Raw genomic sequence first — 26,229 nt, forward strand, 5'->3', positions numbered from 1 at the left:
GATGGGATGAAAATAGAGTTTAGAATGAAATAGTTCCTATTGGTTTAACTATGGATTATGGTTCCATTATGGAACACTTCCAATTACATTGTATATAGTCCACAGATATACAATTCAGGCTAGTTAAGATATCAAATAGTATACCACTAATAAGGTGATTTTCACATGAGAAACTATTTATCGGCCAAAACAGGATATTTCTTACTAAGACCCAAAATAGCCAGTGGTATCTAAAACTTACTTTCCAATCCAGAGCTACACTCCTGCACTGAGAACCTTGTGGGCACAGGGTTAAGCTTGCACAGAGCCCCAGTGAAATCAAAGGGGCTTCACATGGGTGTTTGGCTGTGCCAGGCATCTCTCAATGTACAACTGAGGTCCCTATCACTTAAGATAGAGATGGGCAGACTGCAGAATCTGAACAAAAGCCATTTTCACCAAATCATTCTAACTTTTGATATGGCTGTGCTAGTTCAAGACACGTAGTTAGTTTATGCTGATGTTTCATGGACCCTTCCTGCTCCTTCTGCAGCTTCTCTCCTCTTAACTCTCTTCTTAACTCCTCCAAACTACTAAGTTCTTCAGCAACTTCCTTTGCTTAAGAAAAGCAAATGTTCATATTAAATAGGCATTTCATAAGCCACACATATATTGTAGGCATTTTGATTGATACTGAATCTCAACTAAGCTGCTGTGTACTGCAGTATATTAAAATAGTAAAATTAAAAGGACACTAACTTTTAATTTGTTCTTATACCAGAGCTATGAAAAGTAAATACTATAGGTACCAAACTGAACTGTAATCTATTTATATACACAGTACTGACTCAGCTAGTAATTTAAGAATCCCCCCAATACACAAACAATTCTCTTCACCTAATTTTTAAAATGGAACAGTAGATTTTAGAAAAAAGGTAACCCTTTGAAGCATGCTATTTTTCCTTATCTCTAAAACACACACAATATGAGGTTAAGTTCTGATGCAGAATACTCATATTTCTAAAATGTTACTTATTCATATTCATTGCTATTGCCTATGGCTATTCAGAGTAAGTCGCTGAGTGTAGTTCTGAGAAAGCTTATGACAAATTAGCACAACTGTAATAATAAAAAAGCCTTCTCACTTTTACTTCGGACCAGAGGGATAGTCCAATTTTCCTTTAGGCCACTTAAATTCCTAGCTGACTTTCTGTAAACATTCAGTTCCTTAGACAAACTAACCATATTTTCTGTCACATCGAAATGCTACTTTATTCTTTCTAAAAAGCGTGAATATATTCAGGGACTAAGTTTAACCTACATTAAAAAGCCCTTTTGTGAAATTGCATTGTAAGAAAAAAGTTACACAATGATTTATGGATAGTTTAAAAAAATAGCAATTTGTACAGTACCACAGTAAATACAGAAACTTGTGTTGTGTTGCCCTCTTCAGGTCACTGACCATCACATTTAATATTTCTCTTCAAAGATCAGTGATAAACTAAGTGTGATTTCCCCCGTCCCCTTTTGTTATGAAGTCATGAATTAAGACATTTAAATAATACAGTAAAAATATTTACTCTTTAATAGGACAGCTAAACAGACAACATAGTAAATTTGGCAGACCTGTGTAAAGTTTCAAGAAAAATCTACTTTATTACTTTTTGACTAAAATATGTCCTACTAATGCAGTGTACATTTGAGGTATTTGTGGTCTCCAATGCTGTGGGTCTAGACCCTCCTTGATTAATATTTACATTTGGGTGGGCTCGAAGGTATATTTGTAAATTAAAATTGTGTGTCTACTTTACATCAACATTAATACAATGAATATATTATATATATAAAACTCAGGTGAAGCTATGGTAAATATCTCATCAGTTCTTCCATAATGTACAATTTCTTGTTCTAAAGAAAAAATATTTCTCTCTACAGAATTTACAAGTCACCAGGTATAGTAAATCAGTTGTCAGCTAGGTAATACCAAGAGGAAGATTTAAACTTTCAAAGTATTCAGGATTCTTTCCCCTTCATCTAGTAGATATACTGCGTATCAAAGGATGACAAAGGGTATCTACTGCATCATTCGTACAACTCAGATGCAGGCTTTGTCGGTGGTTGGGGAAACTATCTGTTGTCCATCTTGCTCCCCAGGACTGTACTACTAGGAAGTGGAGAAGGAACTGGTGTTATAAAGTAAGGGTGGGGAGGAAATCCTAGAATCTATGCATGATTCTGGGTGGCTACAGCATTTGTACAGGTAAAACAGTGTGTTTAGATACATAACAGTATTGGAGACATTAATACTCCTTCACCTTCAAATTTATTAAGGAGAAGTAAAAGGGAGAAAGCGCCTCTATTTCAGCAATATAAGATGGACAATAAGGTGGATAGAAAGCTGGCTAGATCGTCGGGCTCAACGGGTAGTGATCAATGGCTCCATGTCTAGTTGGCAGCTGGTATCAAGTGGAGTGCCCCAAGGGTCGGTCCTCGGGCCGGTTTTGTTCAATATCTTCATAAATGATCTGGAGGATGGTGTGGATTGCACCCTCAGCAAGTTTGCAGATGACACTAAGCTGGGAGGAGTGGTAGATACGCTGGAGGGTAGGGATAGGATACAGAAGGACCTAGACAAATTAGAGGATTCAGCCAAAAGAAATCTGATGAGGTTCAACAAGGACAAGTGCAGAGTCCTGCACTTAGGACGGAAGAATCCAATGCACCGCTACAGACTAGGGACCGAATGGCTCGGCAGCAGTTCTGCGGAAAAGGACCTAGGGGTTACAGTGGACGAGAAGCTGGATATGAGTCAGCAGTGTGCCCTTGTTGCCAAGAAGGCCAATTGCATTTTGGGATGTATACGGAGGGGCATTGCCAGCAGATCGAGGGACGTGATCGTTCCCCTCTATTCGACATTGGTGAGGCCTCATCTGGACTACTGTGTCCAGTTTTGGGCTCCACACTACGAGGAGGATGTAGAAAAATTGGAAAGAGTCCAGCGGAGGGCAACAAAAATGATTAGGGGACTGGAACACATGACTTATGAGGAGAGGCTGAGGGAACTGGGATTGTTTAGTCTGCGGAGGAGAAGAATGAGGGGGGATTTGATAGCTGCTTTCAACTACCTGAAAGGGGGTTCCAAAGAGGATGGATCTAGACTGTTCTCAGAGGTAGCAGATGACAGAACAAGGAGGAATGGTCTCAAGTTGCAGTGGGGGAGGTTTAGGTTGGATATTAGGAAAAACTTTTTCACTAGGAGGGTGGTGAAACACTGGAATGCGTTACCTAGGGAGGTGGTGGAATCTCCTTCCTTAGAGGTTTTTAAGGTCAGGCTTGACAAGGCCCTGGCTGGGATGATTTAGTTGGGGATTGGTCCTGCTTTGAGCAAGGGGTTGGACTAGATGACTTTCTGAGGTCCCTTCCAACCCTGATATTCTATGATTCCATGATTATCTATTAGAAGATAATGAGATTTAGTTTTGGTGTAACTGGCAACTGAAAGTGTAGCAACCTACATTTAAATAGTTCTTTAAGAAATGGTTTGGATAATTAGAAGTAGTATAATCGAACTCCCAAAGTCTTTTTGGTTCACCAACTTAAGATTGCCCATTCCACTGATCAGTTAATTATGATTTTGCTGCTTTGACTTTATAACTTTATTCTGTTTTCAGTGGGCTGTGGAAAATAATAGGATTATAACTCTGCTCTAGTTAGTACATTTAGAAGACGTGCTGAAGAAAGACTTAAAATGACCTGTGGTTAGTTTAGTTCTGAGTTACCAGTGTTTATTTTTGCCTTGTCTTGCTCCCACACACCATTAAATTTGGATCCCACATGAGGTCTGATTCATATTCTTCTTTAAAAATGTATTTTAATAGATATGCTTTGCAAAAGAAACAGCTTTTCAATTGTGAAAATACCAATCCTTTACTGAAAAGTGCATTTGAATATTATTTTATTTTCTGTTTCTTTAACAACTTTCCCCATGGATACAGTTTGAGCACTGTTAGGACTGATTTTCATCTATTGTATTTTTATTATGATCCAGCTCATTCCCTTAGATGAAAAAACTCACATACAAGAATCTATGCGGTTCCCTTTGCAGAGTTTCCTCAAGGTTATTTGTGGTGAAGAGAAGAAGAGGCGTTTCCCCCTCACAGAACAGAAAGGGGACTGGTCCTAGAATCCCTGTGGCTCTCAAAAGACACATCTGAGGCCACAGACATCCACACAAGCCCTGTGGCTCTCTGTATGCTACCAGCTGTCTGCAACCCTCCATTACATAACTGCCAACATTTGCCCCAGAACTGACTCCTTAAAAAGACAATTCCACAATACGTAGGGTTCAATGCCTAACTTAATACAGCAAATAATTCAGAAGGTGCTCAAGCTATATTTGAAAAGAAAATAAGTTACACATGAAATATTTGCTGAGAAGGGAGGAGTATCAAAGGGTGGGGCTCTGGGGAAGAACAGGGAAGGGGTTTGGGGCTGAGGCACGGGAAGATGGTTTATGGAAAGGGGGATAAATGGGGATCGGTGGTAGGGACTCAGGTCAGGAGGAATGAAGGGATGGGGGGTAGCAAGGGGAAGTGTGGAAAATAGGGGAAGGGGTGTCTGTCAGCCCTACATTCTGTATACACCAGGATCTGGGGGAGGGTCTGAAGCCCTCTCCCTACCCCCTGTGTGGGTGTTGCAATCTTGGGACCCATGTCACTCCAGAGGAGTCTGCCTTACCTGTCCCCTCCACATAAGCCAGGATATGAGCTCCCAGCCCTGTGGAGAACATCCGAGTCCCTCTCCCAAGTCTTTGTGGGTTTTCTGGGAACTGGGGGACCCTACTCCCATAGGGGTATCTGAGCCCTCTCCCTGCCTTCTCTCATATGAGCAAAGATTGGGGGCCTTTACTTTCTGGGAGTGTCTGAGACCCTCTCCTGCCTTCCCTATGTGTGCCAGGATCTGAGGGGCCCTTGTCCATCTATGGGTTTCTGATTCTCCCATGTGTGCCAAAATCTGGGGAATGGAGTGGGGACAAAGGTAACACAAATTTAAAGTCTGACATCCAAGAACTGAACGTAAGCATCACCCCGTGTGCGGCGGAGGGCTGGATACTGTGTGTGCGGGAGAGGGCAGCTTGGAAAGGGGGAGGCAGTCAGGCTTGGGACAAGACTGGGAAACCTGATGGAAGCAGAGATGGGGGCCCAGCTATGGGGGTGTATTAGGTATGAGACACCCAGTCCAGTGTGTATCGTAGCCTACATAATCAAGAAAGTGCGCACTAGGCTGCTGCCTTGGATATGTGTATACAGCAGCAGGCAGAAAGTGACAGCAAAGAGCAACTTATCATACGTTAATGTCTTCTACAGTGCTAAATAATGGCTTAATGGGACAGGAAGGGGAAAGTGATCTGGAAATGCTGTTAGGGGGGTTATACGTTGTGGGGAATGGTGGGGGTGGAGAAAGAGAGACACTCTTCTCTCACACACTTAAAGTAATTGTAAGCGCCATGTTGAAAAAAAAAAAAAAGCCTGTCAAGCTTTTGGGACACACGCCATGTCTGTGATTTCTCTCACCAGCCCTCTCCATCACAATGCACTAGAACTGTTATCCCTACTGCACTACAACAAAATGAACAGGGCAGGGTAGGAGCTCTGAGGAATCACATAGCAACTGTGCAGCATTGTGGAGAGACAACTGGATAGCAGCTATTCCTGGTTCTGCCATTCACCTGCTGGGTGACTTTGGGCAAGTCATTTTACCTCACTGTAAAATGGGAATAAGGATGTTAAGTTCTCTAAGATCTATTGATGAAAAACGCTACACAAGAGCAAGGTTTTTCTGGGAACGTCTACTCTGCAATAAAAAACCTGCAACATGTTCACGGCTGGTCCAGTCAGCGGACTCAGGGCTATAAAATTGCAGCAGAGACATTCAGGCTCGACTGGAGCTTGGGCTCTGAGACTTCACAAGGGGGAGGATCTCAGAGCCCAAGCTTCAGCCCAAGTCCAAACATCTACACTTCTATTTTTAGCCCCACAGCCCAAGTCAGCTGACTCTGGCTCTGAGACTTGATAATGCAGGTATTTTATCACAATGCACACATACACTTTGTTATTACTTAGCTACAGTAGCATATCGACTGCAAGCCTAGGTGACAACTACAGCTGCCTAAATGACCAATTATTCCTATTACAAAGATTTCTTTGTCTGTTAAAAGGAACTAGGAAATTCACTGACAAAACCTTTGTTAAGGCAGAGTTAAAGTTGCCCAGAAGTATCTCATGTCTTTTCTGAACATCAAGTTCAGCAAAAACGCAAGCCACTGAAAACTAGGAAACAGAGTTAAGGTACATGCCGATAGAGCTTTAACGTTGCCCTCTTTGAGGGGGACCCAATCATGCGCATAGCGCACATACTCATTTCTGCCTTTCCAGACAGTGCACGCTCAGAGAACAGAGACACATGACAACTGCAGCACAAAGTCTAATATCTTCTCTTAGCCAAGGCAAAACTGGTTTTTAGGTGAGCTGTACTGACTAGGAGCTACCTGAACTGTTCTGTACTCAAACACTGAGCTTACTCCCCAGAAACAACTTTGTACGTATTTTACAACTTCCTTTACTCTCATTTTACAACACCGTCAGTCCTGATTACTGGATTCCATCTAACATTATACTTTCACTTACCCATCATTAAAACCACAGACTGCTCTCATATCCCACCTCACTGCTGACAATCCCCATGGTTAGATGACCCCTGTACCCTGCTACCGACACAACTTCCACAACTTAGTGCTGAAATAATGTATCTTGGATCCCTCAAGGTACACATGCACCTCTTTCCTCTGATCACACCAATCAGGGGGCTCAGATCTCATATCACTATCACAGCTCTACCAACCTACTCCAATTAATCTCTCCACCATTCAATTCAACTATACCCAACAGTGCATGCAACTGCAATATATGTAGGTAATGCTCAATGAGTACCGCCAGCTCCAGAAGAGCACAGTTAAGGTCGTGCTGGTGTGAATTCAATGTGAGCAGTTTTGAATAGTTTGGGTTTTGAAAATCCCACCCAATATCGTCTGGTTCACCCAATCCAATAAATACATATATTGCCATCAGCAGCTAGTACTAATTGACAGACTGTGGCTGTGCACATTATCCCTGCAATGTGAAGCAGCATAATGCAACACATATTATTGTGCCCCACCCCTCTGCAAGGAATCTTGTCCTAGCTACATGATCCTTTGTGGCAGAGGACACAATGAACTGCATTTCTACTCCTCACTGTTTCAACAAACAAGGCAGGATTAGGCCTCATTGCTCAACTTTCCAGATCTAAAACTACAGAATTTGTCATTCAACCTGAAACATTCTGCGTATGTCTCTGTGAAGAGAAATTAAGGGCTGTTTGCGATGCCAATATGGGCTTTACATGTAAAGATATAAAAATTGTTTTTACACAGGGTATGGGATCCCTACAGTATTTAATCAGCACTATCTCCACTTAATGAGTCCATTTCTGTTGCTGCAAAAACATTAGCACCGAGCAGTAAACAAATTAGTCAGTGACCAAAGACGATGCTAGGAGAAAATTGCATCTATAGGTTTTGATGCACACATACAGAGCTTACCATCTGCTACAATTTCTGATAGCGCTCACAAAATAACTGTGACTTCCGTTCTCAATCTTTAAAGTTTCACTATGACAGTAAATTTGTCTTAATTAAATCTAAACACAAAGTTACTACAAAACAATTGTAAACTTCTTTAGAAATGTTAATAAAGCATTTAGATCCAGTATAAAGTAATACTGATATATTCAGCATTACCAGATCTCCTTTTTATAGTGACTGGTCGAAAACTTCAACACCTTTAATCATTTGCAGGATACATTTTGGATGTAATTTATGAAGACAGACCATCAAAATAGCATGACTGACTGATTCTCTTGTAACTGAATTTTGGATGAGTATACAACAGTGCCTTAAACTCAACTCAAAACATAACACCAAACTTCATGCCATAAGAAAGCAGAAGGCACAGAGGAAAGAAAAATTAAAGAATTCCATGACTTTTCTCCAGAATCTTAACATTCTGCTAAAAGAAAACTCTTGGGCAAAAATAAAGAGACTAATCATATTCTTACATTAGAAATAAACATAGATATTGCAGATAGGTTTGGAGTTGAGGAATGGAGATAAGGAGAATTCTCAAAGATTCTGATGATCCCTAAATGTAGCTATGGTCTCTAAATCTAGTCTAAACATTCTATAAACCAACATTTCTGGAACTAAAAATAAAAAGCAACTAATTTACTCAATTAGTCATTCATTAAATTTAGAAGCACCGAATTAATATCCCATACATTCTCCAATCTGCTTTTCAATTTATTAATCATCATACAATGCAAACAGCAGAAAATGGACAAACTCATTTTACATTTTGTTTTATGAAAAGGGACCGATCACTCGATGATGGCCTGTTCTGTTCATTCCCTGTGAAGCACCTGTCATTGGTCGCTGTTAGAAGAAAAGATACTGGGCTAGATGGACTATTGCTCTGTCTCAGTATAGTCGTTCCGACGAAGTGGGTATTCACCCACAAAAGCTTATGCTCCAATATGTCTGTCAGTCTATAAGGTGCCACAGGACTCTTTGCCGCTTTTACAGATCCAGACTAACACAGCTACCTCTCTGATAGGTAAATGTGTAATTTAACATGAAGGGGTTTATAAAACAGACTGACTAGAGTATATAGACAGTCTTTAAACAATTTTTGCATAGTCTGCAAAAGGAGGAACTTTTAATTCTGAATCAGCCACCACGATTTACAATTTTACACTTTAACAAAGAACTACTCTCTGCTACTTTTTAGTGTGCAAAAATCTGAGGCCTGGTCTATGCTGGTGGGGACAGAGAGGGGATCAATCTAAGTTATGCAACTTCAGCTACGTGAATAACGTAGCTGAAGTCAACGTACTTAGACCTACTTACCGCGGTGTCTTCACTGCAGTAGGTCGACCGCTGCCCCGTTGACTCAGCCTACGCTTCTAGCTCCGGTGGAGTACCAGAGTTGACGGGAGAGCACTCGGCGATCGATTTATCGCATCTTCACTAGACGTGATAAATCGACCCCTGCTGGATCAATCGCTCCAGAGGTAAGTGTAGACATGCCCTAAGTGTGGGTTGCTCTTGTCTTTACAAGCTGGGAGGTAGACCCAATGTCATTGACTAGCTTAGCTTTGACTAGTATAAGCTTTGCTCGCTATATGAGCTACAAAAAATTTTCTGACTCCTGCAATAGTAGCAGGGCAGTTCCATACTACCAGATATCACAGAGATAAAAAATGCATCACTGAAAATTTCTAAAAACCTAATTCAATTCCTTTTTGAGCTTACTTAAATTTGCACCTTTTTCAATATTACACATTACATTCACATACTAAGTATGCTATAAGAATAGTTAAGTAGTATTTTATTGTGTTAAAACTTGTCTTTTCAAAATAAAGTAGCGTGATTAGAACAGATAGGAGCAACAGATGTTCTAAGTGAAATTAGCAAGGTGAGTAATTTTTCAACGACAATACCTATCCCACTTGCTCTCTCATGGGGCCTATAATGACAGAAAATAAGATGATGCTTCTCCAGAGGCTGAGGAAAACGTTCCTCCTGAAATGCTTGCCTCAAGCTCTTCAGTTGAGGGTGAACTCTGGCTGTTTTGTGTACAGTGGAGCCTTCAAGGGCAGATATTACAGAAAGTTCTTCAAGTAGGGATCATTTCTTATTTGTCTATAAGAGGGACAAAGTGGGTGAGGTAATATCTTTTATTAGACCAACTTCCGCTGGTGAAAGAGACAAGCTTTTGAGCTACAGAGAGCTCTTATTCAGGTTTGGGAAAGGTACTCAGAGGCTGATCCCTGGTCTACACTACACAGTTAGGTCGACATAAGTCAGTTCATAATGACCTAACTCGGTAAGCATCCACACTAAAATGTAGCTCCCACTGATGTTACTTACCCACTACACCGACTTAACTTCATCTCTGCGAGAGGCATAGCACTTAAGCTGATGTAGTCAGGTTGACGCAGTGTTAATATAGACACTGCGGCGCTTACATCAACTGTTGTTGTCTTTCAGAAGCATTTCCACAATGCCCAACACTGACAGTTAAACCAGTGCAAGCACTCCTGGTGAGGACATGCACCACCGACACAAGGACCAATTGAATTACTTAGATGGTTGTACGTCAATGTAACTTAGGTTGACTTAAATTTTGTAGTGTAAACATACCCTAAGTCTTACAAACTAACATTGCTATACAGTAGAACCTTAGAGTTATGAACACCTCGAGAATGGAGGCTGTTTGTAACTCTGAACAAAACATTATGTTTTTTTTTTCAAAAAAGTTTACAACTGAATATTGACTTAATACAGCTTTGGAACTTTACTATGCAGAAGAAAAATGTTGCTTTCCCTTTTTTTTTTTTTTTTTAAAGTTTACATTTACCATGGTACTGTATTTGCCTTTTTTTTTTTGGTCATCTTTAATGCTGCCTGATTGCGTAATTCTGGTTCCAAATGAGGTGTGGGGTTGACTGGTCAGTTCATAACTCTGGTGTTCTACTGTAATTACATAGCTCAGGGGTGTGAAAAATCCACAACCCTGAGCAACATAATTATACCAACCTAACTTCCAGTGGAGACACCACGATGTCAACAGGAGAGCAACATAGCTACCAACTCTCGTGGAGGTGGGTTAACTACACTGTCAGGAGAAGCTCTCTCATCGGCATAGTAGCTTCTTCACTAAAGAGGTGCACCTGTGCTGCTTCAGTACTTTATATGTAGACAAGCCCTTTGTGACAGCTAAATACAAGGTGGAACCTATCGTTTAGCACAGGTAGTTAACACTTATTGTAAGAGACCATTCAAGATGAAGTGATCCAATAACCCCTCTGTAATCAAAGGACAAAAAATGGGGGTTAATGGGTTACAGATTGTTGCATTAAGTCATAAATCAAGTCACTTTATTAAGACCATGATTTTTAGTGTCTAGCAGAGTTATGAATGTAAACACATAGGCTAGTATTTTGTTTTATTTGTCTGTAAAGCACTTAGCATACTTTTGTGTATTGTGCACCTATTTCTGGCACAATGAGCAGCAATTACTTATTAGGATCAAGTGAGAGTAACAAGCTCTATGGACTTTCTTCTATTTCCTCAGTTAATTCATGCAACTGAACAGCCCAGCAAATGTGAGGAAACAGACCACCTAATTCTACTTTCCAGCTAAAAGTAAGTGGACTTATCATTCCATATGGTTTACTTCCATTACATTTGACAGATCTCAGCATGACAACAGTTTTGTAAAACATGAGGCTTTTCATGTTGTCTCCTACCTGATATATTCTAAATGGGATGTAGCGAAATCCACTATCTTCTGGAGGATACTCCATGAGTTTCCGATTTATGGCCCAAAATTGGTCAAATTTGTCTGTGAAAGTAAGAGTTGTATTAATTATTAGCATTAATAACGTATATGCTTCTTTACGGAAAAAAATACACAAAATATGATAGGCACAATCATACACACAGGAAAGTGAAGCATCTAAAACCCTTTTATCACAGAATTTTTGCCTGTGAGTAGGTTTTTTCCCCCATAATTCTTGTTCCCTATATAGTCTCAAGAAGGGGAATTGCCCTCCCACACTGCTGAAAATAAACATAGAGCAGGTAATCTATGTTGTGCCACCACAGTCACAATGTGATGACTTGTCAGAAACTAAAGAAAAATTGATTTCATTTCACTCTGCTTCTTCCAAGGGTAGAGAAATACTGTGTAACACAGCATTAAGAATGCTGCTATTTCAACCAGAAGCAGATATTGCTAATGCTCTCTGCTACTACTGCTCTCTGCTACCCATTTTTTCATATTTAACAGCTTTTTTAACTTGAGAGGAAAAATCAGGTGCAAAGTACAGGAGACCTAAGAGCAGAAGCAGCAACATGGAGACAAAATTTATTTTTGTCTCTTGACATTTGCAGTTAGAGAAGGTCTTTTAGGATAATCTGCTCTGGTACTCTGGTAAATATGGAAGCACTTGTAAACAGCGAAATCTCAGAAGAAATGTGTAACATTTTGATGGAACAACCTGAAAATAAAAGTAAACGTTTAATATGTTCAACATACACACATCAATTTTTGTATATTATACATAGTAATTTATATTAAAAGTTAACTGGTTTTAATGTTGGTAATATCAGAAACAATGAAGTAGTTTCAGAGAGCATACATTCCGTCTCTGCCAAAGCACACTGAGTGCCGTGCAACACAATAGCATTAAAATATGTAAAACAAATGTCTTAATTAAAATAGGATAAGGAAAGCACTTTAAAAGGGCAAAGAGGATATTCAGATAATATCAACCAAGCAGAACAAATACCAAAAAAAGGAAGGGGAGGAGGGAGATGACATGTGGGGAGCTAATCACGCTCATACTGAAAAAAACCTTTAAAATTGAGACAGGTTTGTTATTAAGAAGTAGACAGAGATAGAGAGACATCAGTGCTCTAGGGGCCCACAAAGTCGTGATCAACTGCCAACCTAAGACACAACAGATGGCTCTCTTAAGGCATATATGTTGTATCTTATCACACATACCCAATGCAACAATGCTCAACTGGATCTCAGATACAGTCAAGGTCTACTTTTTTTATTTTTTTTTTTAAATCCAACATGTTACAGGTAACCAAAGTAAATAAAATTAGACAGGCATAATATGATTGCTGTGGTTCAATCCAGGCAAAAAAGGTTTATCTGTATCCTGAACAAGCTACCAATGATTGATACATATTATAGAATCATAGAAACATAGGGCTGGAAGGGACCTCAAGAAATTATCAAGACCAGCTCCTGTGCTGATGCAGGATCAAGTAAACCTAGAGTCCAGGGGTTCGCTCAACAAATTTTTTGGTGGCCTCAAAGTGCGGCCACCCACTCTTGCTGGTGCTGCTCTGACAATTTTTCCTAAAATACTTAATTTTAGGGGGGGAAATGCACATATACATATCCAAATCGTACTTTATTTATGTAGGGCTTTTTTTTTCAAACTCAGTAATCAAGATAATGTACTGTTGTGTCTATTCTTTACTGGACCGAAACAGAATAGAAACAAAAATAAGGTGCTTTTCGTGTTCTTGTCTTTTGCTGCTGCTGTTACTTTTCCTTTTTTGGGCTGCTTTTTTGTTTTAGACTTGCTAGCTAGCAAGTCTGCTGTTGTGAAAAGTGGTATGTGTGTGTTTGTTAATATTTTTCACAGAAGCAGACTTGCTTGCTAGCAGGGAGACAGTGAAAAGATATATTAACAAAAATACAAATATCACTTTCCACAGCAAATTTACTCAGCCCCAGCAAGCTGGGGGACAAATTAAGCCCTGAATGGGGAGGTGGATAGGGAGGCAGTAGGGGTCAGGGGCAATGGATGGGTGGACCAGAGGAGTCAGCAGAGGCCAGGTGCGATGGGGAGGCGGCTTAGGGGCTGGAGAAGGCAGCAGGAGCCAGCGGTGATGGGAGGGGTGGCAAGCTCGAGGCCAGCACGTGAAGCCCAGGGGCCAAGCTGAATCCCTGCACCCAGGGACCAGAGCCCACCGCTCCATGGTCGAGCTTGCTGCCACTACCCCAGTGCTGAGGCTGGAAGCCCGAGCCCCACTGGCCCCAGGAAGGTGGGGAACTCACACCAGCTGTCTGCTCTTCCAGCGTTTCTGACTCCAGAGGGAGACAGGGCCCAACCCCTGCTGGCAGTCCCGCAGAAGGGGACACTGCTTGCACCCACCCCTGCAATCATCGCCCAGGAGGCTGTGGCCACAAAAAAAGCCCCTGGTGGCCGAATGCAGTCGCAGTGACCGCATTTGAGAAATGCTGGCCTAGACCATCCCTGACAGGTGTTTGTCCTGTTTCTCATTATCTCCAACAATGGGGATTCCACAACTTTTTCGCATAAGTCAGGTTTTCTAAACCTTTTATCATTTTTGTTGCTCTTATCTGGGCTTGCCCCAATTTGTTCACATCCTTCCTAAAGTGAGTTTCCCTGAACTGGACACAGTACTCCTTAGGAGGCCTTACCAGTGCTGAATGGAGCAGGACAATTACCTCCTGTGTCTTACATATGACACTGCCGTTAAAACACCCCAGAATGATGTTAGCCTTTTTCACAGCTGCATAACACTGCAGATTCTCATTTAATTTGTGATCCATTATAGCCCCAGATCTTTTCCGTCACTACCACTTAGCCAGTTATTCCCCATTTTGTAGTTGTGTATTTGATTTGTTTCCTTCCTAAGTGTAGTACTTTGCCTTTGTCTTTATTGAATTTCATCTTGTTGAATTCAGACCAGTTCTCCAATTTGTCAAAGTTGTTTTGAATTTCATTTCTGTCCTCCAAAGTGCTTGCAACCCCTTCCACCTGGGTGTCATCTGCTAATTTTATAAGCATACTCTCCACTCCATTATCCAAGCCATTAAAGAATATATTGAATAGCTCTGGACCAAGCACTGACCCCTAATAACTACTCTTTGAGTACAGTCTTTCAACCAGTTTTTCACTCACCTTATAATTTTATCTAGATCACATTTTCTTCCTTTGCTTAAGAGAATGTCATGTGGGACTGTGTCAAAAGCTTTACTAAAATCAAGATATTGCTACAAGCTGTAAGAGGAATTAACTTAAATTTGAGGTCAGTGGAGCAGTGGTGCTGTTTCAATGTCAGGCAGCAAGGGCACAGCCTGTGTGAAGTGCACAAATGAAATACTTTGATACCACATCTAAACACATGGCTTTTCATGCATGTTCTCCATTATGAGCTTTATCTGTTTGCCCCGATTAGTGGTAGAAACTGGAGACAGGTGTATCTGACTGCCCTGTGTTCCAGGAAGTTGATGTACAGAGAGGTTTCTTTAGGTGTTTATCTGTCCTATGGTAGGTGTCTAGAATTTTTGTGCCTTCATAAAGGTGTTGAGTAGGCCTTAAATCTAGGATAGGCTTCCAACTGCCATCCTTTTTTGGAACCAGGAAATACCCAGAATAAAACCCCTTCCCTCTCTGCTGCACAGGAACCAGTTCTATAGCACCCTGGAGTAGGAGAGAGTCTTTTTCCTGTCATAGCAAGTTCTCATGAGAGTGGCCTGTGAAGAGGGATGGGGAACGGGGACTGGCAGATGGAAGAGAACCAAAGTGGATGGAGTACCCTGTGAAAATGATCTCCAGATTATACTTGTCCATAGTGAGTGACTTCCAAGCCTGCTGGAAGCAATAAGGGTGGCCACCAAAAAGAGGAAGGCTGGAGAATCAATTCAGCTGGTAAGAATGGAGATGGTAACTCAGGACCTCAACCATCCTGTCAAAATGGGTGCTTTGAGGTGGGAGTCTGTGAGGTTGAAGGTTGAGAAGTGGGTTGTTTTCTTCTCTGGAATCTCTGTCTCTGGTGTTGAGGTTCATATGATCTCTGGGACTTAAGAATTGAGCAGGACAGGATCTTTGCACCATCTGGGACTTAGTAAACTCTCTCTTGTGGGCAGGTTATAGATCAAGTGAACAAAAAGTAGCCCTGGAGTCCTTTAACGGGTGCAGATTAATCTGTGCTGTCAAACAGATTAGTACCATCAAAAGGGATATCTTCAACCAATATTTTGGACCGCCTTCGGAAATCTTGAGAGCTGGATCCAGGAAGCACTTCTCACAACTACCGCTGTAGAAATCAAACAGGCAGCAGTATCAGCAGCATCGAGGGAGATATGCAGAGATGTTCTGGTGAGCAGCGGGCCTTCTGCAATAATTGCCTGGAATTGCTCTATGTTCTGCTGGTTGATGCTCAACAAATGAGTTCAGCTTGGTATGATTGTATTTCACTATTAATGCCTGGTAGCTGATGCATAAAATTTTTCTACCAAAACAGGTAAAGGCGCTTACTATGATCCTTGTCGTAGTGCGTAGATTTCGGTTGGTGCTGCCTCCCATGTTCATTAAACATATAAACCACCAAAGAGTTAGAAGAGAGATGAGAAAATAAAAATTCTGAGTCTTCTGATAGAACATAGTATTTCTTATCCACTCTCTTGGATGTAGGTGGAATTGTGGCTGAGATGTGCCAGATAGATATTGAGGCCCCACTGGACCCTGCGAAGGTTAATAGGCAAGGCAATGCAGGCAGATGAAGTTGCATAAAGAAGGTCAAGCAGCTTCTGATGTGATTCTTTAACCTCCTCAAGAGGGATCGGCAAAGAATCCACAATTTTTTTGAGAAGGTCCTGAAACTGCTTGAAATCTTTCACCAGGAATGGAAGAGGTGGCATAACTGCTTCATTCAGGGATGAAGAAGAGCTGTTGGCTGGTGGAGAGACATCTTCATCAGCCCTAGCTTTTTGTTTCTCAAAGGTTTCTTCCTGAGGTCTCATCTCCTAGAGAGGGAGGATGATGAAGACTATTTCTTTGGTGGGTGGTGCTCAACACGCTAGAGAATTGCTGGCGATAGGCTGCCCAAAGGTCCTAGTATGGCTAAGGAGGTGGCGTATATTGCATGGTTGGGGGCATCTATGGGTGGTCATACCAGCAAGTCTGGGTGTATCACGAGTGATACCAATCTCCTCAGAGACCTCTGGAAAAGAGCTTCTATAGAATGGAGAGAAGAACCTTGCACAGATATTTGGGAGACCAAGACAAGATCTTCATCAGAATTCTCCTCTTCCAAATCACTCTGTAGCGGTGGAGCATTGGAAGAAAGAGGAGATGAAACAGTCAGTACCATTCGAATGTCCGGAGACCTGCAAGTCCTTGGAGCATATCGGAGCCAAGCAAGTGAGTTGGGCATCTCAGACACAGCAAGGTCTCAGGAATTTAGCTTTCCTTGAGGTATCAAGAGTGTTGCCAGTACTGTGTCCACGGCACGCAACAAAGTAATAGTGGCTGAGGGAGTTGATGGTATCATAGATCTCAACTGCTCTGAGCGAAGTCCACATGGAGCCCAAGCTGGCTTCTTCAGTACCAGGTGAGAAGAGGTAGAGCTCTTCTTGCTGCCTCGCTTTGCTGATGGTAACTTATGACGTCGCAGAGCCCAACTGCTCCAGGCACCCAAAGCAATGCGCCTGCGCTGCTGGGGAGGTGCGTGTGACTGCTCTTGCAGCTTCCCTTTACTTCCCAGTCAGTTTCTGTGGGTAAGCAAAGAAATCCATGGGGGACATGAATTCTGCACACACACAGTGTCACAAAATTCCCCCAGGAGTAAACTATGCTAAGGACTGTCATACAGAGGACAGTGATCAACAGTTTTCAATGTCCACTAAAGGAAGGACAACAAGTAATCTTAATCTGCAGCAAGGGATATTTAAATTAGATATGAGGGAAAATGTTTTACTATAAGGATAGTCAAGTACTGGAATAGGTTACCAAGGGAGTTTTTGGAATTCCCATTATTGGAGGTTTTTAGAAACAGGTTAGACAAACAACTGTCTGGGTCAGTCTAGGCATACTTGTCCCTGCTTCAGCACAGTGGCATGGGTGGGTGTCATAAATATAAAGGGAAGGGTAAACCCCTTTGAAATCCCTCCTGGTCAGGGGAAAGCTCCTCTCACCTGTAAAGGGTTAAGAAGCTAAAGGTAACCTCACTGGCACCTGACCAAAATGACCAATGAGGAGACAAGATACTTTCAAAAGCTGGGAGGAGGGAGAGAAACAAAGGGTCTCTGTCTGTCTATATGCTGTCTTTGTCGGGGATAGACCAGGAATGGAGTCTTAGAACTTTTAGTAAGTAATCTAGCTAGGTACGTGTTAGATTATGATTTCTTTAAATGGCTGAGAAAAGAATTGTGCTGAATAGAATGACTATTTCTGTCTGTGTATCTTTTTTGTAACTTAAGGTTTTGCCTAGAGGGATTCTCTATGTTTTGAATCTAATTACCCTGTAAGGTATCTACCATCCTGATTTTACAGAGGGGATTTCTTTACTTCTATTTCTATTAGAAGTCTTCTTGTAAGAAAACTGAATGCTTTTTCATTGTTCTCAGATCCAAGGGTTTGGGTCTGTGGTCACCTATGCAAATTGGTGAGGCTTTTTATCCAACATTTCCCAGGAAAGGGGGGGTGCAAGTGTTGGGAGGATTGTTCATTGTTCTTAAGATCCAAGGGTCTGGGTCTGTAGTCACCTAGGCAAATTGGTGAGGCTTTTTACCAAACCTTGTCCAGGAAGTGGGGTGCAAGGTTTTGGGAAGTATTTGGGGGGAAAGACGATTCCAAACAGCTCTTCCCCAGTAACCAGTATTTGTTTGGTGGTGGTAGCGGCCAATCCAAGGACAAAGGGTGGAATATTTTCTACCTTGGGGAAGTTTTGACCTAAGCTGGTAAAGATAAGCTTAGGAGGTTTTTCATGCAGGTCCCCACATCTGTACCCTACCGTTCAGAGTGGGGAAGGAACCTTGACAGTGGGATGATCTCTCAAGGTCCACTGCAACCATACATTTGTACGATTCTATTAAATCTGTAGTTTGGATAAAACATTTGTTCAATTCTTCAGTTTTAAAGCTATTACCTCTTCTAATAGCAAAAATTAACTGCAAAATACCAAAGCAGCATTCTGGGTCTCAGTATTGTAAGACAAACAGTGGAGATATGTTACAGACATGTGTTAATGCAGATGCATACTACCTTATCACAGCTGTTAGTAATCTACCTTGCTCAACCCAGCAATCTGACAGTTCAAAACTGAAACAGCATTTCGGTATGAGTGGCTCAGGAGAAATAGTAAAGGGATTCAAAGCCTTTCACCTTATATAAATTCACTATTTTGACTCCAATGTAGTTGCTAGAGACTCAAAAAGTTGTCACCTGATGGATATCATGGCATGGAAGTCTCCATCCAGCAGACGTTTCCCCCTCAATCGGTTCCAGCCCTTTAAAGTAACATCACTAAGCGATCGATGCAGCAGGGTCGATTTAGCGTGTCTAGTGAAGACACGCTAAATTGATAGAGCGCTCTCCGGTTGACTCCAGTACTCCACCGGAACGAGAAGATTAAGGTAAGTCAACGGGAGAGCATCTCCTGTCAATGCAGCGCGGTGTACACACCGCAGTAAGTCGACCTAAGCTACGTCAACAGTAATGTAACTTAGGTTGACTTACTGCGGTAGTGTAGACAAGGCCAGAGAGCACTTCCCTCCCCTCCCAGCCTCCTGTATTCTTCAAGCAAATTCTGTTTACCATTAACAGATACGAAGGCCAGAAGGAACTGTTGTGATCATCTAGTCTGACCTCATGTATAACACAAATGCAGGAAGCAATGAGACCAGATGACCCACCTCCCTGCCTCTACCTTGGCCTGCATCAACCCCTGCCCTACCCATCACAGTTGGCTTATGTGAAATCAGGTGGTGATCGAAGCTAGTGTACAATTGTCCACAGTACACAACATTTAATTGTCTTTTGACAGTCTTAGTAGAGGTGCCCAGGATCCAAAGTTCATGGAGACATGCAGTCATTTTGGGAGTGGCTCCTCTAACACAAGTTTGAGGCATCGGTGACCCACAATTATGAAATTTATACCATTGCTGTCACAGCTCTACTAGTTGTAGAAATAAAGGATTGCACCTTCCATGTCACTCAATTCACTCTTTCACAAGCAACTAAATTGCATTTATGTTCCTTCTACTGCACATCCATGGACAACATAAATCATACCAGCAATGTGTAATCATAAGTATTTGGTAGAACCATTACAAATCAATCAGACTGTTAAGATGCCAGCTGAACAACAGACCATGAGATGCTCCTATTGACAAATTAGCTCTGAAACTACATAACGCAAACAATCCTATGGAATTATGCCTAGAAGTTAATGTGGTAAAATGGTATCTACCCTGCCTATCAAAAATACCTACCTTTCCCATTGATCAGACCCCTAGCACACATTGCCTCTACCTGGGAAGAGGGGAAGTAGCCTTCTCCAAAGTCAACACCAGTCCTACCGTTGTAGCTCTAACACTGTTGGACTAGTTACAAACACTTTATAAATCACTTTAAATTGCTCAGCCAAACAGTCATATTATATATGTGAAGAGCTCTTTTTATCCAGAATACCTCATACATAAAGCAAACATTCTAGAAGCACTACATTTAAAACTTATCCTTTATCAACCACATTTACATTATATTATATATAAAATTAACATTTAATTTAAAGTTGGTAGTTCTTTCGTGGCTTGGCTATTGAAGGATCCCTCTGTAATATGCCAAAATCATTCAGTGTTCTTGTATCATAAAAATGCAGAGCCAAACAACCAACAGTCATGATGCTGCTGCTGTTTTGGTAATGGAGCATAGGAAGAGTTAGAGATAAAAATTTGCCCTGCCTATCTGGGACTACTGTCTAGCTGTTACCCTTTTCAGTCTAACAAAGTATATCTGAATACTGACAAGATATTTGTTATGTAAGTATGGAGAAGACTTTCACTTTTAGCTTTACACTGCCATAAGTAGAAAACAGAAGTGTTTTTTCTTTTTCATAAAGGAGCCTTACAATCACTTTTTTTTTATGGAAAAGTCCCCACGATATGTTGACCTCTTGCCAACTGTTTTATTACTGAAGAAATCCAAGTAAGTAAATAAAATTGTCCAGATGATACCTCTGAGCACTGCAATGTGAACTCACTGTTTGGAGAAGTTGGCAAGTTTGCAGGTATTTCCAGACTACTTCCAGGTATTAGGTGACAATGATCTGCTATGGAGAACTAGAAGGTAATTTGTTCCATGGTAAAAGATTCAGGCTAAATAACTACAGAGAAATAGATGCAAATGGTGTTACACAACAATATAGATTTCATATCCCATCTTATGGGGCTGACTGACAGAGCTTTCACCAAACATTTATAATGGGAATAAACTGTTGCTTCTTTACATTAATACATGGCATTCATTCTTTAGGGGATGACCTCTAAAGTAAATACTAACTAATGCCATGTGTCCATCAATCCATTATTAAATTGGTTGATCTCTTATAAGCATCACAGAAGAGGCAGGTATTGAAAAAGAGATCTGAAAGTAAGTGGAGAGAGTAGTGACCTTACAGAGCAACACAGGAAGGCTTCCCATGCATATAGTTATTCAACTGTGAATTTGGTTTTAAACATGCAAACTCAAAATACATTGAAATTAAGTTAATATTAAATAAACGTCATGAAATTCACAAGCCTATAACACCTTGATATTAAAGGTGCCATCTTATGGTTAAATTACCTAAATTATGCCTATTTATTGGAAAATTATTTTTAACTAAAGTAAATAAGGGATTAGGACTTTACTGCAGACTGAAACTGTGCCTTTGGGATCAATTTGAGCAGCCAAGCTGAAGAATCACAATTCTTCACGTCCAAACTGCAAACAAGACACCTAATATAAATAAGGAAAACTTTAAAGCACTGTTTAAAATTAGAGTGTGTAGTAACATGGCTTTAAAAAAAAAAAGAAGGCAGTTTAACTTTTAAATTCCTCCTCCCAGGCATTTATCACAATGAAACAGGCACAGTTCCAGAGGACAAAGAACTCTCATATAATTTTATATCTCTCTGGAGGCCATTTACAAATGTTTTAGGAACATAAGATGTAGAGGCCTTTGATCTATCACATCTACAAAGAACAGTAAAACTGCTGGTATACTGTAGACAAGATACAAATGGCCAACAAGCAATAGCAGCTTGAAAATGTGTTACAAACATAATTATCTGAATTATTGTTACAAGGGAAAGTGACGTTGCTCTATTCCAGACAGGTTACAGAGAACGGCCTTCCTAACAGAGAATGGCTTATTGTGGAAAAGAGTTCATTCTTTAAATAGTTTTCCTTCTGAAAATTTTAAAACTTGAATTTGTATAATATCAAAGTTTTTGCTTTTCTTTTGTTGACAATGCAAAGGAGGAGAGAGAGTATACATATGGGAAACACAAGTCCAGACAGGGATGGAGGGAAGAGGAAAAGAAACCTAACAAGAAGGAAGTATTTTTGTGGGAATAGGCAGTGAGATAGAAGGATTAGGGAGACAAGGCTATCCGGGAGAAAACTAGGTATGGGTTAAAGAACTTGTCCTGACAAAATTTAAAAATGAGCCTTGTGGGAAATGGGAAACAAAACAGATTAGGAAGAGTGATAAGAAATTTTCAGCAACAGAGATGGTGATAAGAGGCAGAAAAAAACAGAAATGAACACAGAACAGGCAAAACAGAAGATAAAGAGTAGGGAAAAAATTAACAACATTACATGGAGGATTTAGAAGTTAGTGAACTTCAGTGTTATATTACTTTAGTTTTCTGAATAATGTTCCACAACTACTTTTTTGGGAGGAAGAGGTCATAACACAATGTTATTGATAAGATTCAAGTCAATTTGTTGCAGGCATTTAACTATGTTAATGGGTCATTTACTTTGAAAAATTATTTGACACAGCAGCACATTACATTCTCCTGATTGTCAAGCCCTGAAGATAATTTTTTTTTCAGATGTAAGTAGGATACAACCTCTGTAATTATCTTCACTTAATGTACAAGCTCATGTATTGAAGTTTCACTGTAAGTGTTCTGTTTTATTGCATTAGAAACTGGCCATATATTTTCCCCTTCTAGGTCATCAGTGTATCTAGATGAAGCTCAAGTGAGGATATGCAAGGCATCAGGCCAAAGTATACTTTTTTCTTTAAGTAGAAACAGCAACTGTACTTCTTCCCATTGCTCCTATATGAAAACACACATCTTATTACTTAAATACGGAGTGTAACAAGGCTTATGTTATGGCCAAACAATGACACATCTTAGCAGCTGTTAAGCTAGGCCAAATAAAGGAATTTGATTATTGTTCCATAGAACACCCCAACTACCATGTCTTGAAATGATAAAATATTAAGTTCTAAAGAAAAATGTGATATGAGAAAAATACTTCTAAAAAAGAAAAAACACAAAATCAGGCACATGAGGAAAACAGTCACGAAAGTCCAAGAATTTTAGTAATGGATAACCAACACCATTCAAACATTTCAGCAACAAAACACACTGATATAATATTTTAAAGACAAACCTGAAATGGCAAAAAAGGAAAGCTTTAAGATACCATTTCATTAACCTGTTCCAGCTTCTCTTGCCATGCCTCAGACAACTGACTAACACTGTAGGAAGAAGAAGGAAGCAATAAAAAGTAAAGTAATATAGTAGTTTTACAGAATATTTTTTTTTAAAGAGCCCTCAATTTGTATTTGTCTCCCAAATACTTGAACACAGAAGTTGCAGAAGGCACAGAGGTGGATCGGAGGAACACTGAAGGTAAAGAATCATAGAATAATTACTGTTTTCTATAAACCAATCACAATAATCACAGCTTTTTAAAGTGTTATACTAAAAAAACCTTTATTTTCTCTTTAACTTTCACTAGTTGTATTTTTTAGCGATATTAATTAATATTTTCATTCAGCGCTATGTTTTGCCAATCTAATGGAAGACTCCTAAAAAGAACCACCACTTGGGTTGGCCTAAAATTTAAATCATGCTCTCAATAAAAGACATGTAAAGCTAGTGTTTTCCTGATTGTTTGATAGGACTGAGACAATCACAGAACTGGAAAGGACCTCAAGAGGTACTCACAGTAGGACTCAGTATTATCTCTAGACCATCCCTGACAGGTGTTTGTCTAACCTGCTCTTAAAAATCTCCAATGATGGAGTTTCTACGACCTCCCTAGGCAATTTATTCCAGTACTTAACCAGCCTGACAGTTAGGAAGTTTTTCCTAATGTCCAACCTAAACTTGCCTTACTGCAATTTAAGACCATTGTTTCTTGTCCTATCCTCAGCAGTTAAGAAGAATTTTTCTCCCTCCTCCTTGTAACAAACTTTTATGTACTTGAAAACTGTTATGTCCCCTCTCAGTCTTCTCTTTTCCAGACTAAATAAACCCAATTTTTTCAATCTTCCCTCATAGGTCATGTTTTCTAGACCTTTAATCATTTTTGTTGCTCTTCTCTGGACTTTCTTCCATTTGTCCACATCTTTTCTGAAATGTGGTGCCCAAAACTGGACATAAAACTCCAGCTGAGACCAAATCAGCACAGAATAGAGCAGAAGAATTACTTCTTGTGCCTTGCTTACAAAACTCCTGCTAATACATCCCAGAATGATGTTCACTTTTTTTGCAACAATGTTACACTGTTGACTCATTTATCTTGTGATCCACTATGACCCCCAGATCCCTTTCCACAGTGCTCCTTCCTAAGCAGTCATTTCCCATTTTGTGTGTGCAATTGATTGTTCCTTCCTAAATGGAGTACTTTGCATTTGTCCTTATTGAATTTCATCCTATTTACTTCAGACCATTTCTCCAGATCATTTTGAATTATAATTCTATCCTCCAAAGCACTTGCAACCCCTCCCAGCTTGGTATCATCCACAAACTTTATTAGTGTACTCTCTATGCCTTTATCAAAATTATTGATGAAGATATTGAACAGAACCGGACCCAGAACTGATCCCTGCGGGACCCCATTCGTTATGCCCTTCCAGCATGACTGTGAATCACTGATAACTACTCTTTGGGAATGATTTTCCTTATGCCTTATAGTAGCTCCATCTAGATTGCATTTCCCTACTTCGTTTATGAGAAGGTCATGCGAGACAGTATCAAAAGCTTTACTAAAGTCAAGGTATACTACAAGAAAAGGAGTACTTGTGGCACCTTAGAGACTAACCAATTTATTTGAGCATAAGCTTTCGTGAGCTACAGCTCACTTCATCGGATGCTGCATCTGATGAAGTGAGCTGTAGCTCACGAAAGCTTATGCTCAAATAAATGCTACGTGTACCGCTTCCCCCCATCCACACGGCTTGTTACCCTGTCAAAGAAAGCTATCAGGTTGGTCTGACAATTTGTTTTTGACAAATCAATGCTGACTGTTACTTATCACCATATTATCTTCTAGATGTTTGGAAACCGATTGCTTTATTATTTGCTCAATTATGTTTCCGGGTACAGAAGTTAAGCTGACCGGTCTGTAATTCCCCGGGTTGTCTTTATTTCCCTTTTTATAAATTGGCACTATATTTGCCCTTTTCCAGTCTTCCGGAATCTCTTCCGTCTTCCATGACTTTTCAAAGATAATTGCTAATGGCTCAAATACTTTCTGTCAGCTCCTTGAGTATTCTAGGATGCATTTCATCAGGCCCTGGGGACTTGAAGACATCTAACTTGTCTAAGTAATTTTTAACTTGTTCGTTCCCTATTTTAGCCTCTGATCATACCTCATTTTCACTGGCATTCACTATGTTAGATGTCCAATTACCACCAACCTTCTTGATGAAAACCGAAACAAAGAAGTCATTAAGCACCTCTGTCATTTCCACATTTTCTGTTCTCTTTTTTTTCCCCCCCTCATTGAGTAATGGGCCTACCCTGTCCTTGGTCTTCTTCTTGCTTCTAATGTATTTGTAGAATGTTTTCTTGTTACCCTTTATGTCTTTAGCTACTTTGATCTCATTTTGTGCCCTGGCCTTTCTAATTTTGTCCAATGTTATTTGTTTATATTCATCCTTTGAAATTTGACTCATTTTCCACTTTTTGTAGGACTCTTTTCTGAGTTTTAGATAATTGAATATCTCCTAATTAAGCCAGGGTGGTCTCTTGCAATACTTCCTATCTTTCCTACACAGTGGGATAGTTTGCTCTTGTGTCTTTAATAACGTCTCTTTGAAAAACTGCCAATTGTCTTCAATTGTTTTTCCCCTTAGACTTGCTTCCCATGGGATCTTACCTACCAACTCCCTGAGTTTGCTGAAGTCTGCCTTCTTGAAATCCATTGTCTTTATTTTGCTGTTCTCTCTCCTACCATTCCTTAGAATCATCAACTCTATCCTTTCATGATCACTTTCACCCAGGCTGCCTTCCACTTTGAAATTCTCAACCAGTTCCTCCCTATTTGTCAAAATCAAATCTAGAACAGCCTCTCCCCTAGTAGCTTTCTCCACCTACTGAGAAAAAAAAATTATCTCCAATACATCCGTGCCTTGCTGTATTATTTTCCCAACAGATGTCTGACTAGTTGAAGTCCCCCATCACCACAAAGTCCTGTGCTCTGGATGATTTTGTTAGTTCTTTAAAAAAAAAAGCCTCATCCACCTATTCTTCCTGGTTAGGTGATCTGTAGTAGACCCTTAACATGACATCACCCTGTTTT

At 40.4% G+C, this 26,229-nt stretch overlaps 1 protein-coding gene across 6 annotated transcripts in view; it reads right to left on the minus strand.

Moving 5' to 3' along the window:
* Positions 1–26,229, minus strand: part of ATG5 (autophagy related 5) — a 121,598-nt gene that overhangs the window by 48,857 nt on the left and 46,512 nt on the right. For all 6 annotated transcript variants that reach the window (XM_073336911.1, XM_073336909.1, XM_073336908.1 and 3 more), the window contains one exon: positions 11,386–11,480. In XM_073336911.1, the coding sequence (XP_073193012.1) occupies positions 11,386–11,480 (95 nt within the window). The remainder of the gene's footprint in view (positions 1–11,385; positions 11,481–26,229) is intronic.

Source organism: Lepidochelys kempii, chromosome 3 (assembly GCF_965140265.1).
Source record: "Lepidochelys kempii isolate rLepKem1 chromosome 3, rLepKem1.hap2, whole genome shotgun sequence".
Classification (NCBI taxonomy): domain Eukaryota; kingdom Metazoa; phylum Chordata; order Testudines; family Cheloniidae; genus Lepidochelys; species Lepidochelys kempii.